Here is a 14,050-nt window from a genome sequence, read left to right on the forward strand (position 1 = left end):
CACCACTCGCTGTGCTGGCTGAAAAATTTAAAGGACCCTTGCGGCCGCCTAGCACGTTGGGCATTACGCCTGCAGGAATTCGATTTCACCGTCACCTACAAGTCAGACCGGAAACACACCGACGCTGATACCTTGTCACGTGCTCCCGTCGAACCTCCTCCGCAAGACAACACCGACGATGATAGCTTCCTTGGAGCGGTCAGCACATCTGAGCTCGTTTCCAGACAGCGTGCCGACGCCGAGCTCCGTCTGCTCATCGAACATCTCGAAGGTGGGTGCCCTGAAATACCACGAAACCTAGCTCGTGGACTATCGTCGTTCTGCCTGCGGAGAGGGGTGCTTTATAAAAAGAACTCTACTTCAAGTCCGACAACTTACCTGCTCGTCATACCGTCTGATCTGCGGGATGAAGTCCTCCTTGCCTGCCATGATGAACCGACTTCCGGCCACCTTGGAGTTACCCGCACCTTATCCCGAATCCGGCAGAACTATTACTGGCCCAACCTAACTTCAAGTGTCAAGCATTATGTCCGGACATGCCGGCAATGCCAGCGGCGAAAAAAACCCGCGCTCAAGCCTCCTGGGCTGCTTCAGTGCATCGAGCCGCCACAAATACCATTCGACAAAGTCGGCATGGACCTTCTGGGGCCATTTCCTCTCTCGTCTTCCGGCCACAAGTGGATCGTAGTCGCCACAGACTACTTGACCCGCTACGCTGAAACGAAGGCCCTTGCGCGAGGTACTGCCGCCGAAGTTGCCCACTTCTTTATGCACGACATCGTGCTTAGACACGGCGCCCCATCGGCCATCATTACTGACCGAGGCAAGGCGTTTACAGCCCGAGTCCTACGTGACATCTTAGCGCTTAGCCATACTGCTCATCGACCAACAACAGCGTATCATCCCCAAACAAATGGTCTAACGGAACGGCTCAACAAAACATTGGCGGACATGATCTCGATGTACGTCGACGTTGAACACAAAACCTGGGATGAGGTCTTGCCGTACGTCACCTTCGCATATAATACCGCGACGCAGGAAACCACCCAGTTCACCCCGTTCCGTCTCGTGTATGGCAGAGAGGTCCGCATGATGCTAGACGCCATGCTGCCGTACGGCGACGCAGAGCTTCCCCCTGAAGCTGGCCACTTCGTGGAGCAAGCAGAGCAGGCCCGTCAGCTGGCCCGCTTGCACATCAAGGACCAGCAATGCGCCGATGCCCGACACTATAACCTTCGGCACAGGGACGTGCACTACGAGCCGGGCGACCACGTGTGGGTGTGGACACCAGTGCGCCGCAAGGGATTGTGCGAAAAGCTTTTAAACAGGTATTTTGGCCCGTACAAAGTCCTGCGCCGCCTGAACAGCGTCAACTACGAAGTTGTCCCCCATGGAACTGTGGTCGTTGGCCCTCAGCGTCAACGGCCTGAAATCGTGCATGTAGTGCGCTTAAAGCCGTACTTTTCGCGTGACTGAGCGCTGTGTTCACGCTGTTTCGTACCTTTTCCCCTTACCCCACGTGTGAACTTGACTCCCCTGCATGTCATCTAGCGCGCACTGTATAGTTCACCTCACCCCCAGTCCTCCCCTCACTGTACATATCCCATTCCACATCGAGACGATGTTTGCTTTCGCGGGGGGGAATAATGCCACGCGCCTAACGCGCCGCGCGGCCTCCGCGCTGAGTCGCAGACGACGACGAAGCGGCGGTGGGCTCTCGTGGCGCGCTGTTCTGTTCTGTGTCGTGGAAGCTGGCTCGAGAATTAAAAAGAAGGCTCCCGGTCTTGGGTTCTCCCCGACGTCTACCTTCACGGCTCCTCTGGTCGTGACAATATAAGCTGACATGCTCACCGACCGTCGCACTAAATGAGCGAGCCCTTTATATCAACTTGTGGTGTCCGGCTATCGCCGCCGTTGCTAATGCGCATGCGCGCCAGAAACTAATAAAAGGCGTGCGCCGCAACCTATGGGCGGGTTATTCTCGGCCAGCCACGCACCGACGAACATGCGGGAATAAACGCCGCGCTCGGCCCTGGAAACTTGTCTGCTCGTTCCCTTGAACGCGCGCTCATGAACGCGCACGCAACTTGCCTGTTCCTTCGCAGGAACGCGCGCTCATGAACGCGCGCCTCTGATGAACCACGCACTACAACAACTGGCGATAAGGATGGGATAGGAAACGGCGTTCTTCAGTTTGGAAGGCAAGTGTTTCCGAATTTCACTCGGTGATGGTGGTAGTGGTGTGACATTTTTATTCGAGCATTCTATTCTTTCTATTAGGCGTTCAGTACATCCTGGGCCAAGGCGACGAGGGCACGTTGCAGTCTCAGATCCAGGGAGGCGAGCCAGATGAGCCACGGTGGGGGGGGGGGGGGGGGGGAAGGATAGGCGGGGGACTGGAAAGCTGCGTGACACTTTGTAAGGCAGTGTTCTATGTCTGCACATGTGTGTGGACAGTTTGGGCACTGAGGTGTGGAAGTGTACCGGTATAGGTAAAGTTTGGCTGGTGTATGTAGGAGATTAAACTGTATTCGGCGAAGAATGCGAGCTTCACGGATCGATAAGGATGGGTGCGGTGGTGGTAAATCAGCTAAATCCAATTTTTGCTGCGCGTAATATTCGTCGACTAAGCGTTTGTAAGCCCTGACCGCCTGCTCCGTCGGTGGGCTCGTCCATAGGATCCCCGGCGCTCGGTGTATAGTTTCGCAGGCAAGCTGGTGACCCAGCTTGTTGCCGGGGATGCCCATGTGACCAGGGATCCAACGAAGGGTCACCGGTCGTGGGCTCAATGCTAAGAGGGCGGCGTCTAAGGCCGATCAAGTAGGGAAAGGGAGGGCTCTTTCATGGAAGGCACGCAGAGCTGCCTGCCAGCCTGTATAGACAACGTATTGGGGGGGGGGGGGGGGCGGGAGGTAGTGTGGCAGTGTTTCACTCGGTGAAGAATACTATTGTTTTTGCAGTGTGCGGAGCCGGTGACTGTCGTCATGACTGGGGCCGAGGCAGCAGTGACGCACTCCGCTGGGCGACTGGGCCAACTGGAACCCTTCGACGAGTCCGCCAGCGATTGGGCTTCGTACGAAGAGCGGCTTACGTCGTTCCTGATTGTCACCCGAGTACCCGAGGGCGACAAGGTACGCACCTTTTTGAGCATTATCGGTCCGAAGACCTACGGGTTGTTGAAGTCATTAACTGCTCCAGACCTGCCTTCTACGAAAAGTTTCGATGTCCTCAAGAAATTTTTGATCGACGACCTGTCTCCGAAACCGTTCGTCATTGGAGAACGGGCCAAGTTTCACCGGAGGTGTCAACGAGAAGGAGAGTTCATATCTAGTTATGTTACCGAGCTTCGTAAACTGTCGCAGACGTGCGAGTTTGGAAGCGCCCTTGACGAGTTCCTTCGGGACCGCTTCGTGTGTGGCCTGCAACGAGAAGACATTCAGCGAGTGCTTTTCACGGAAGATAGCAAGCTTACGTTCCAGAAAGCGGTGGAGAGGGCTCTTACAATGGAAGCGGCTAAGAAGAGTGCTGCTGAAGCACGCGGCACCGACGCCGCAGTCAGCGATGTGCACAAGGTGCAGGCTGAAGCGCAGAAAACACGCGAAACCTGTTTTCGCTGTGGTTCGCCAGAACAGACGAGTGAAGCATGCCTTCACTTGGACGCCACCTGTTTCAGTTGCAACAAAAAAGGGTATATCCAGAGAGCCTGCAGAAGGAGTGGTAAGACTTTTTCCAAGAAAAAGCAAATGAAAAAGAATATGAAGATGCTGACAGTTGTGTCTCGGAAAGCTTGGACCCTCAGTCTTAACGGCGTGTCGGCAGCTCAGTGCGACCCTGTCACCGTACTGATGACCATCAATGGCGTCTTGGTGAACATGGAGTTGGACACGGCAGCGGCTCTTTCCGTTATGTCAAAGACGCAGTTCCGTCAGTTCTTTCCTTCGGCTGTACTGGTGCCTACTACAGTTAAACTTCGTACCTACACAGGAGCACTGGTATGACCCCAGGGGGTCTCCTCGGTCAACGTGCAGCACGGCGACCATTCTGCAATTCTTCCATCGTCGTAGACCACAAGGGACCACCTTTACTGGGCCGGGAGTGGCTCCGCGCCTACCGGCTGGAGTGGCCGAACATCTGGAACCTGAACAACATTACACGGTCAGACGCTCCTACTCATATCAGCGTTAAAAAGAGGCTTGACGCATTGCTGGCGAAGGACCAGCCCCTTTTCAAAGGCGAGTCAGGCACGATAACGGAAGAGCGAGCCGAAATTTTTCTTAAACCTGGTATGAAGTCGAAAGCACATTTATGTTCGCGCCTGCCGCTATTAGTTGTGAAAGACGAAACACAAGAAAGAGAGGAAAATTTTTATTCATTGCGGTTGCAATCAATGTCAGTTTTAAGCCAGGACATTGCTCGAACAACAGCTCGGGGCCCCTTGCTTTGTAGAGTGATAGATTTCATAAACGTGAGGTGGCCCGCGTCTGTGGCTGAAAAAGAATTGAAGCCTTTTTTTGACAGACCTAACGAGCTGACAGTTCACCAAGGCTGCATCATGTTCGGGATTCGAGTGATCGTTCCGGCAAAGCTGCGCAACTTGCTGCAGGACGAAATCCACGAAGGGCACCCAGGCATCGTGCGCAGCAAGCAACTGGCGCGCAGCTACGTGTGGTGGCCGTCCATCGAGGCGGACCTCGAGCATCGTGTCAAGGCCTGCGTAAGTTGTCAAGAACAGCGTTCCGAGCCGTGCAAAGCGCCCCTGCATCCTTGGTCTTGGCCAACAGCACCATGGCAGCGCGTACATATAGATTTTGCAGGCCCCTTTTTGAACGCAATGTTTCTTGTGGTCGTGGACGCGCATTCCATGTGGCCGGAAGTGTTTGTTATGCGCTCGACTACGTCGGACGCTACAGTTGACAAACTGAGAGCTGTTTGCGCGGTTTGGTTTCCCAGAAACCATGGTCACTGATAACAGCCCGCAGTTTACTTCCGAAGAGTTCAAGCTTTTTCTGAAAGAATTTGGCTGTCGTCACGTGCTTACTGCACCGTATCATCCCAGCTCAAACAGGCTTGCAGAGCGTTTTATTCAGACACTTAAAAACGCTCTTCGTAAGTCTAGCGGAGCGGACACATTACATCTGAGGCTTCACAAGTTTTTGCTTACCTATCGCAACTCGCCCCAAGCGACAACAACTGAGTCACCAGCAAATTTGCTACCAGGACGACGGCTGCGAAATCAACTCGATGTTGTCAAGCCAGCGGTGGGAGGAAGGGTTGCATATAATCAGTTCAAGCAATCCGTGGCTCGCCCACGTCGTCATCGCGACATAGCAGTCGGTGACCAAGTGATGGCTCGCAATTATCGAGGCAGACCAAACTGGGTCCCTGGTGCTGTTGTGGGGCAGTCCGGCCCTTTGTCTTTTATCGTTCGTGCTACCACACCCAGAGGCAGTTTCAGCTGGCGTCGTCACAAGAACCAGCTGCTCGCGCGGACCACGGATCCGGACCACGAGGTATCCAACCAGGAGGGAGACTAGTTCCTGGTGTTTCCACCAGGCGTCGACCCAGTGACATCCTCCGCCCCTGCCACCAGCGGTCATGCCGCTTCGCAAGCGTTCCAGACAACGGGTGCAAGGCGCTTCCCGACCAGAGACCGTCGACCACCGGACAAATATCAAGCTGGAGTTTACCTTGCTAAATTAGCCGATATAAAAGGGGAGGGATGTGGTGTCCGGCTGTCGCCGCCGTCGCTTATGCGCAGGCTCGCCAAAAACTAATAAAAGGCGTGCGCCGCAACCTACGGGCGGGTTATTCTCGGCCAGCCACGCACCGACGGACATGCGGGAATACACGCCGCGTTCAGCCCTGGAAACTTGCCTGCTCCTTCGCATGAACGCGCGCTCGTGAACGCGCGCGCAACTTGCCTGCTCCTTCGCAGGAACGCGCGCCTGATGAACCACTACCTACAACACAACTAATTTCAAATTCTACTTAAGCATTCCACAGTGGACATCCTCGTAACAGAACTGCAGCGATGACACACTAATAAAGAATACGGCTCGCTTGAAACAGGCGCGTGACTGGCTCCAATCTAATTCTCCTCTGGTAAAAATTTTCCGGTAAAAACCTTTCACCCTCAATTTTCAATCGGTAAAAAAAAAGCACCGGCCATGATACGGATTGATGCGGCGAGACTGGGATAGCGGGAGCTGATCTCTTTCGCTTTCCTTCGACGCGTTCACTTCTTCCCTATGCTGCTGATGATGATAGGCGATGGGCTTCTGGGCGGTGGAGTTGCGGGGCTGAAGCCCTTGCTCAGTTATCCTCCCAGTTTCAGCCCTATAGTGACGTACTGCCAGGGTACACTTATTACATGGTGTTAGCGTGAGTGGTAGCGGTATGCTACTATTTAACAAAAAAAAACCTAGATGTCGCGCAAACTAACTCAATGCTGCTCATGCAAGAACCATTGAAGACGTAAGCGATGCCTCTTTATTGTCTCCACACATCAGCATGCTACGAAGAAAGAAGCTGCCGGTGTGTACATTAGCTTCAAAGCACACAAAGAGAATTTCTTATCTCTGGCTTCATATCCATTTCTGAGAAATAAATGTGGCGCTTCATAATGAGCCATGCTGCTTTTTTTTTCATCAGGCAAAGAAGGCATCTTGCCTCGGCCATTGGTCAGCAGAGAGAATGTGAGGAAACTGCGTCACTACTGTGGGAACAAAAGTTAGCGAACTTTCCTCACTCGACGCCGCGATGGCTCAGTTGTTATCGTGTTCGGCTGCTGACCTGAAAGACGCGGGTTTCATCCCGGCTGCGGCGGTCGAATTTCGATGGCGACAAAATTCTAGAGGTCCGTCTACTGTTTGATGTCAGTGCATGTTAAAGAACCCCAGGTAGTCGAAATTTCTGGCGCCCTTCACAACGCCCTTCGCGAACAGCTTAAGTCGCTTTGGGATGTTATATTCCTCCCCTCCCCCACCCCTCTCACTTTCAACCAAGCTTTCCTCACTCTGCTCAGGCAAAGAGATCTTCGTCGCCGGGAATTTCATAAATTTATTGGCCGTATTCAGCAATGAATACTTAAAAATGGGCCAAAAATCCAGTAGTAACGGATAAGCACGTGAACTTAGTGAGCATGTTGTATAGCAACTAAATGGTGAATGAATGATTCAAAACGCCTCAGCCGCAAGCGTGACTTGTGCTACAAACAAGAGCAAGAAAGATTTTTTCTCTGTCACCTCTACTCGATGACACAACGCATATTTCAGCTTTATTCTAGAATTTTACGTCGTACAGCCCAAGGAGCTCTTCACCTTGCTCGATGAGTCGTTGTGCGACTGCATCGATACGCAAGCATACTTGTTTCACGAAGTCTTCCGCCTTCTGGGAGTCCTGGGAAGAGTAGCTCGCGACCGACTTTTCAAGAATCGTATTCAGAATCTTGGTGGCTTTATCCGTGACGTTGTCTTGCGCGGAAAAAGAAACGTGTTCCTTGATGGCCTCCACAGCAGCCTTGATGGGCGACACGGCCACCTTTGCGACTCCCTTCACGACATCGCCCGCTAATTCCGCAACTTTCTTCACGGCGCCCTTGATCTTTCCGAACAATTCACCAAAAAATACTCCTCAAGCTGCAAGATAAAGAAAAAATGAAACGCACTTACTTTTTACGACTGCATTTTATGAGAATGGAGAATTGCTATCATCGTTTTATTTTTTTGTGCACCAAAAAAAATTATTTCACGCATGTTTTGGACCGCACTAACCTAGCAGAAGAGCACTCCTAGCATGCCTTTTTTATTTAACTCCGCTATATGCGGAATGTTTCAGGGAAAGGTTCCCGGAAATCTAGAACATATTGAGGGGTTAAAAGCAGACGTTATTTTCACGAACAAACGGTCTGCCACAGAAGATGTGAGTATTGATGAAAACCGTGTTACCTGGTTAGGTAAAAAAATTAATTTACAGACTACCATCCAATTATCAAATTTTAATGGTTAAGTAGAGTTTAGACTTCGCAGGCGTGGTGAAGACGCCGTTAAATCGGCTTCTGAAAATTAGAAAATGTCCCTTTCTGAAACCTTATTTCGCGAGCAACTTTGTCGTTCTTTTTTTACAGAACTGAGCCCCCGCGGTGGCTTAGTAGTTATGGTGCTCGGCTGCTGACCCGAAAGCCGCGTGTTCGATCCCGGACGCGACGGTCGAATTTCAAGGGAGGCGAAATTCTAGTGGCCCGTGTACTCTGGGATTCCAGCGAACGTTAAAGAACCCTAGGTGGTAAAGAACCCGCAGGCCAATGTCCAGAGTGAGGGATCGGAGACCATACATTGCGATGGAGGTTGAGTTGGCCGCACGGAGAATAGGTCCATGTGACTTGGAAGCACTGTCTGCCTTGGAGGACGGCAGTAAGCTGACTTCGGCACCAGTGTCGACGAGTAAGCGCAGGCCAGAAATGCGCCCCAAGCAGCACAAATTGATTGGTCCAACAGTGGCGGAAATTGGCATGAATATTGGTCCTACATCGGCATTCGAGCAATCCGACTTTTTCCAACAATGGTCCTTCATTCATGCCAAGATTAGGCCTATACTCAGGCAGTCTAGCTACCAGCATTGACCCATCATTCACGCCTGGGTTGGGCCTACGTTCAGCCAGTTTATCCACAAAGGCCCAACGTTCGTGCCAAGACTATGCCCATGTTCAGCCAATCTATTAATTATGGCCCGACATTCGTGCCAATACTATGCCCATATTCAGCCAATCTATGAATTATGGCCCGAAATTCGCGCCAATAGTATGCCCACATTCAGCCGATCTGTCAATAATGGCCGTACGTTCGCACCAATAGTATGCCCACATTCAGCCAGTATCAATAATAGCTCCAGGCTCGCTCCGACTTGTGCCCGCTTTTCCACCCTTGATCTAACTTTTATAGGTGGCATACCAATTCTTTTTTTTTAGATAAGATAAGGTAAGAATTTATTGAGTACAAATCGGTTACATAAATTCAGTATACAGGCGAGGGTCCCAAAGTCAAGCGACAGTCACGGGACCCCCGGTAGATTAATACTAACTTCATTAAAAACAAGCAGCATCACAGACAGGTGCAATTAGCAGTAATATCAATGGTATTTTAAATAAGTAACATTTATATAATGAGAATGAAACAGATTAGCAGGGCAAAAACAAACAGACAAGCAAAACCAGAATAACAACCCACTATAAATTATATTGTACAAAATACAGCGTTGTGAAAAGACATATAAAGAAACATTTGAGAATACAAGGATACAGTTGTCAAGAAACAAACAAAAAAAAACAAAGTAGAAATTTCTAGCAAATAATTGCAAGGCCAGTGGGAAATTGTATGCGACCAGGGGGCCCACCTAGTTTTGTACCACACCTCTTGCTGGCCAACAACAATGCAGACATATTCCGCTTCTTTTCTACCAGCCGGAGCTTGTATATGTAACATTTTACATATAAGCAGTCAGCAGACATACAAAAAAGAAAGAACGAATTCAAGGAAAGAAATTTATTGCATCTACGGTGCCAGTACATCATGAAATGCACTGTGCTCGGAGCCGCTGAATCAATGAGTCATATCGGCACTAATCGTTGCACTCCTCTTCTAAGAGAACTTTTGCAGTGCCTTGAAACAAATTCGTCGCCAAGCTGTTGCACGATGACCTGGCGGTACATCGCAGCTGCAAAGAGATGCATGATGTGATCATGAGTGTAAGTAGAACCATCGCAGAAAAAAAGACAAGAAATAAAATAACACATTGATCTTAGCGGCGCGCAGTGTGCGAGAAGGTACTCGCAACACATGTTGAAAGTATAATTTCTAAATGTTGCTTAATATAAATCCCCACACTAATAGGAAAATGTTGAATTGAATTTACCGATTTTTTTCTACCGTATTGCTAATTTCTAATCCCAATTTGCCGTGTCACACCCTCAAATACATATTAAAAGTCACAAAAAGATATAAATGTAGTGTTTAATACAAATCAGTCTATTTTTATATTTCCTATCAAAATTACGTGTCTATTGCGAGCTGGTTGTTTGCCTTTTTGTTCCAGCAAAGTATGGCAAAGGTGGTAGCATCTCCTCCTCTTTGAACAGCTGTGAGCAATTTTTGGTCTCTATGAAATATAATATTGCATGCAAAGACGGCTTGTACAGTTTTGCGAACTGCGCTCAACGCAGGAGACCGAATACACTTTTTTTTGAAGTAAGCAGATTATCGATGTCGCTTCGCATTCATGTAACAGGGGAGACGGAAATCTTACTTGAAAACCACACGAAATCACTCTTCTGATAGTCCATGGGTGATTAATTCAGAGACAATATGGATAAAGTTCGCTGGGATCAGGAATTCCGTATTTTCTTGTACGCCTGCAACTGGCCAAGACAAAGGCACCCGGCACGGAAACATTACACGCGGCCAGAGAACTGCTGCAGTGGAAGAATAAGCGCTTCTGATACTCATCTTGCACAAACGTTAGACGACCAATGTCGTAATGAACGCAGTATGAGTCGGGCCATACAACACTCCGCCACGGTGATTGAAGAGATAGTCAACGTTCGGTAAATCCATTTCATCAAAGCTGAAAAATAGAGTTCTCACCATTCTGTGCATGTCTTAGCGCTAGACATTTCGCTGTGAAAGTTGGCATTCAGAAGTCGCGCCAGTGCTTTGTCGCTTTCTCTTTTCCTGCCGAAGAAAAAAAAGGTCGGCGCTTAGTCAAAGCAGCAATTACGCCAAGAACCATATTCATTTCTGAACACATTTCAAGATAAAAGTATGGTGGTACTCACAAATAGAATCTTGCAGGCCAGGCTACTGAATTACGTCATAATTGTCAAAACGTATCAGATGTGGATTCTCGACAACGAACGGCGTCAGCTTGAGCGCGCATGCTTCGCGCATGCTTCGTCGGCACGCTGGTTGTGTGGCTTTTCGCCGCCTTGCTAGCTACAGGCGATACTCGTTGGGCAAGTGTTGGGGCAAGGAGGAGACGACGATGGGACAGGTTTCTTATATTTTTCGGAGAATTTGCTGCAGCAAGAGAAACGGCAGCTGAAAAAGGGGTAGAAGAAAATCTAGGGAGGGTGGATGAGCGACATTGTGCTTAGTTGGGCGCGAGGAGAAAACAGGCTAGAGAAGGTCAGTGTACCTAAAATCACAAAGAAAAAAATAACTGAGAGTATGTTGAGGGCCAGCGCTCTTCCAAGAAAGAGGCTCGGCCCGGCAAAAGGCGGCTGTATGGGACTTGAAAGGGGCAGGGGGGGGGGGGGGGGGGGGGTGAAATGAGGGAAAGAATTCCGGAATGTCCGGAGGATCCGCCATAGGCAGTTGAGCACGTAAAAAGCGGCAAGGAAACGACAATGCGGAGATGTTGGAAGTGGAGACGTGGAGCTTCGGCATAGATTTTGTCAAAACGGCTCCTAAGATTAGCGTAATCTCTGCGGTCGTGTGCCTCTTTGGTTGAAGCTGAGATAAATGTGTTACTATGAAAATACCGGAAATATAAAACAATAACTAAAATTAGCGGGACCAATGCGTGTTCTTTGAGTGTTTCATATATGATGCTTGTGGCGGACAAAGTTGGATGACATACGTCCAAGCAACACCATTCATCAATATAATCCAATGATTCGCTTCTAGAGCGACGAATACCCTACATTTTATACACACCAGTGTAGGCAGATCGGTCTGAGCCATAGTCATGCGGCCCAACCGTGCGTGTCTGCGCTAGCTCGAAATGACGCGACGCGCTACTCAGCAATGCACCGGTTCTGGCTCATTGGTATTAAGGATTCGCGCAAAGAAAAGGCAAACAAAAACGAGTGGAAATGCGATCGGGAAAAAAGTTCCGATCTTTAATTTGATAAACGTGATAATTTAAAGCAAAAACGTATGCAAGAGCCGTCGATATAGAATACCCAAAAAGCACAGCAGAATAACAAAGCAATTTGCGACATTAAAAAACCTAGCCACCTTACCTTCGCGGCTTCAGGAAGCAGAGCCGTTTGTTCGCTTATTTATTTTTAAATCTAACATACATCTACATCTTCTTTCCCGTCTGCTGCTTCCTCACGCAGTAAATGGGCAGCAAGTTGTTCACGTCAACAGTTTATTTGCGATAACACCAAAATCCCGTTTTACTCAGATCGTTTCTTCTCTCCAAATGCGCCACACAATAATTTCTGACCTAGTTAAATTGTAGTAGAGGAAAAAGCGATTTATTTGTTCTTTTCTAGGGTGAGCATCCTGTGGGTGAGGCATTGTGTTCCGGATTGTGTCATACCGGTCAGAGTTTCGTGCAGCATAAATATATTATTTAAGTTGAGCCTATATCTTGAGACACGAATTTGAACCGGCAACCTATAATCGGGGGCTGTGGGTGTCCGCAGAGATATGCGAGGCAGTAAGTTAATTAGTGCGTTATTATACGATTGCTCGAATCGAAATTTCATTTTCTTGATAGTAGCACCTCTTTCTCTCTTTCTTTTTTTCTTTGCGTACCATAATTACAAAAGACGCCGGTTTTCAAAATTCGTATACCTTCGTGAATGAATCTGACCTCTGCTCAATTTCGCGCGATCAATTACATCGCGCTTTTTATTGTAATTTCGCGTCAGTGTTCGACGCTAGCGCTATTGTTGGTCATAAAGAAGAAATAAATGAACAAGTCGGAATATTGAAAAAGAAACAGATTGAGTGAAATAACCACCGATAATCACAGGGACATCCTTAGGTGTGTCGTGGAGTGACACTGCCAATACAGGGAAAACAGCGGACAAATAGGGCCATCGTTGCGGGTGTAATGAGGCGGCACTGCCAATATGGGGACGACAGCGGACATATAGGGCCATCGCTGGAGGTGTAACTAAGCGGCATTGACAATATTGGGAAAACATCGGACAAGTAGGGCCATCCTTACAGGTGTAACTAAGCGGCATTGCCAATATGGGGAAAACATCGCACAAGTAGGGCCAATGTTGGAAATGGCGCATTGTGGCAATGCCAATATGGGGACAATGAAGGCAACATTGGCCCTGTATAGTGCCACACATAGCCAACAGACTCCCAATATTGGGCCAACGGCTTGTGCTGCCTGGAGCGATCCATGACGACGAAAAGGCGGCCAGGTTGAAGAGCGAGGTCAAACGCCGCCGTCAGTGATCTCGCGGCGCGTTTCCCGACCAGTTGCATGGTGGAGTGCAGCGGCGAGCGTTGTGCTGGAAAGTTCGGTGATACCAGCAGAGACGCGGACTGCGAGGACTGGACGAGTGCGGACCACTCGGCGAAGACGAACGGCAGCGAGGTGTTGAGGATAAACCGTGCGGGGCATGAGATGACGTCCGAAGGGCATCGATAGAAGCGGCCAGCTGATAGATCCGGGCCTCTAACCGTGAAATGACGGAGGTCTCCGGTGGAGAACAGAGGGCGGCGACGGAAGGAGCAGTGGCGTCGTGGACTCGATCAGCGAGCTGGGCGAGGCGGTCAAGGGTCAACTCGCTCGCAGCAGCCAAGACGAGGCGGGTGGAGTGCGGCAAGCGTTGCAGGAAGCGCTGCCTCAACACTGCGCCGTTCGAGTCTGCGTTGCTTTCGCCCAGGAGCTGCCGCATGCTATTGAGTAGCTGGGAGGGGCGGCGGTCTCCACGCTTTTCGTAGGTGAGCAGCTGCTGGAGGCGCGCACTCTCGGACGCCGTGGTGCGGTCCAGAAGGCCCTGCTTTAGGCGCTGGTACGAGGCATCGCCCAAGGGTCCAGCGATGACGTCCGCTATCTCTTGAGCCACCTCAGGAGGCAGGTTGGAAAGTAAATGACGAAACCGAGATGCCTCCGAGGTGACGTGGTGCAGATAGAAGATGGCTTCCACTTGGGCGAACCAGATCTGCGGACACTTGGGCCAGAAGGTTGGTAGGCGGAGCTGGATAGCTGCGACGTCCCGTGGGCGCAAAGTAGCGTCAAGCGGAAGGTCGCCTGAGGGCGGTAGGTCGCTGGGGTCGGTCATGTCTTAGGCCGGAGACAC

General features: G+C 50.1%; 1 protein-coding gene across 1 annotated transcript; it reads left to right on the forward strand.

The window, feature by feature from the left end:
• The first annotated feature begins 2,984 nt into the window (after positions 1–2,984).
• Positions 2,985–6,699, forward strand: LOC149343786 (uncharacterized). The gene is made up of 3 exons (XM_089547069.1): positions 2,985–3,572; positions 4,586–4,714; positions 6,652–6,699. Exons 1-3 carry the CDS (start codon positions 2,985–2,987, stop codon positions 6,697–6,699), a joined length of 765 nt encoding a protein of 254 aa, XP_089403195.1.
• Positions 6,700–14,050: the final 7,351 nt, after the last annotated feature.

Source organism: Amblyomma mixtum, chromosome 5 (genome assembly GCF_055824585.1).
Source record: "Amblyomma mixtum isolate Tamu chromosome 5, ASM5582458v1, whole genome shotgun sequence".
NCBI classification, from domain to species: Eukaryota; Metazoa; Arthropoda; class Arachnida; order Ixodida; family Ixodidae; genus Amblyomma; species Amblyomma mixtum.

Excerpts from the sequence above, each read along its gene's own strand:
- LOC149343786 (XM_089547069.1), top strand. The coding sequence starts at position 2,985 with ATGACTGGGGCCGAGGCAGCAGTGACGCACTCCGCTGGGCGACTGGGC. Across the intron at positions 3,573-4,585 it reads CAGTCAGCGATGTGCACAAG|CTGCGCAACTTGCTGCAGGA; the intron begins GTGCAGGCTGAA and ends GTTCCGGCAAAG. Across the intron at positions 4,715-6,651 it reads AGCATCGTGTCAAGGCCTGC|GCAAAGAAGGCATCTTGCCT; the intron begins GTAAGTTGTCAA and ends TTTTTTCATCAG.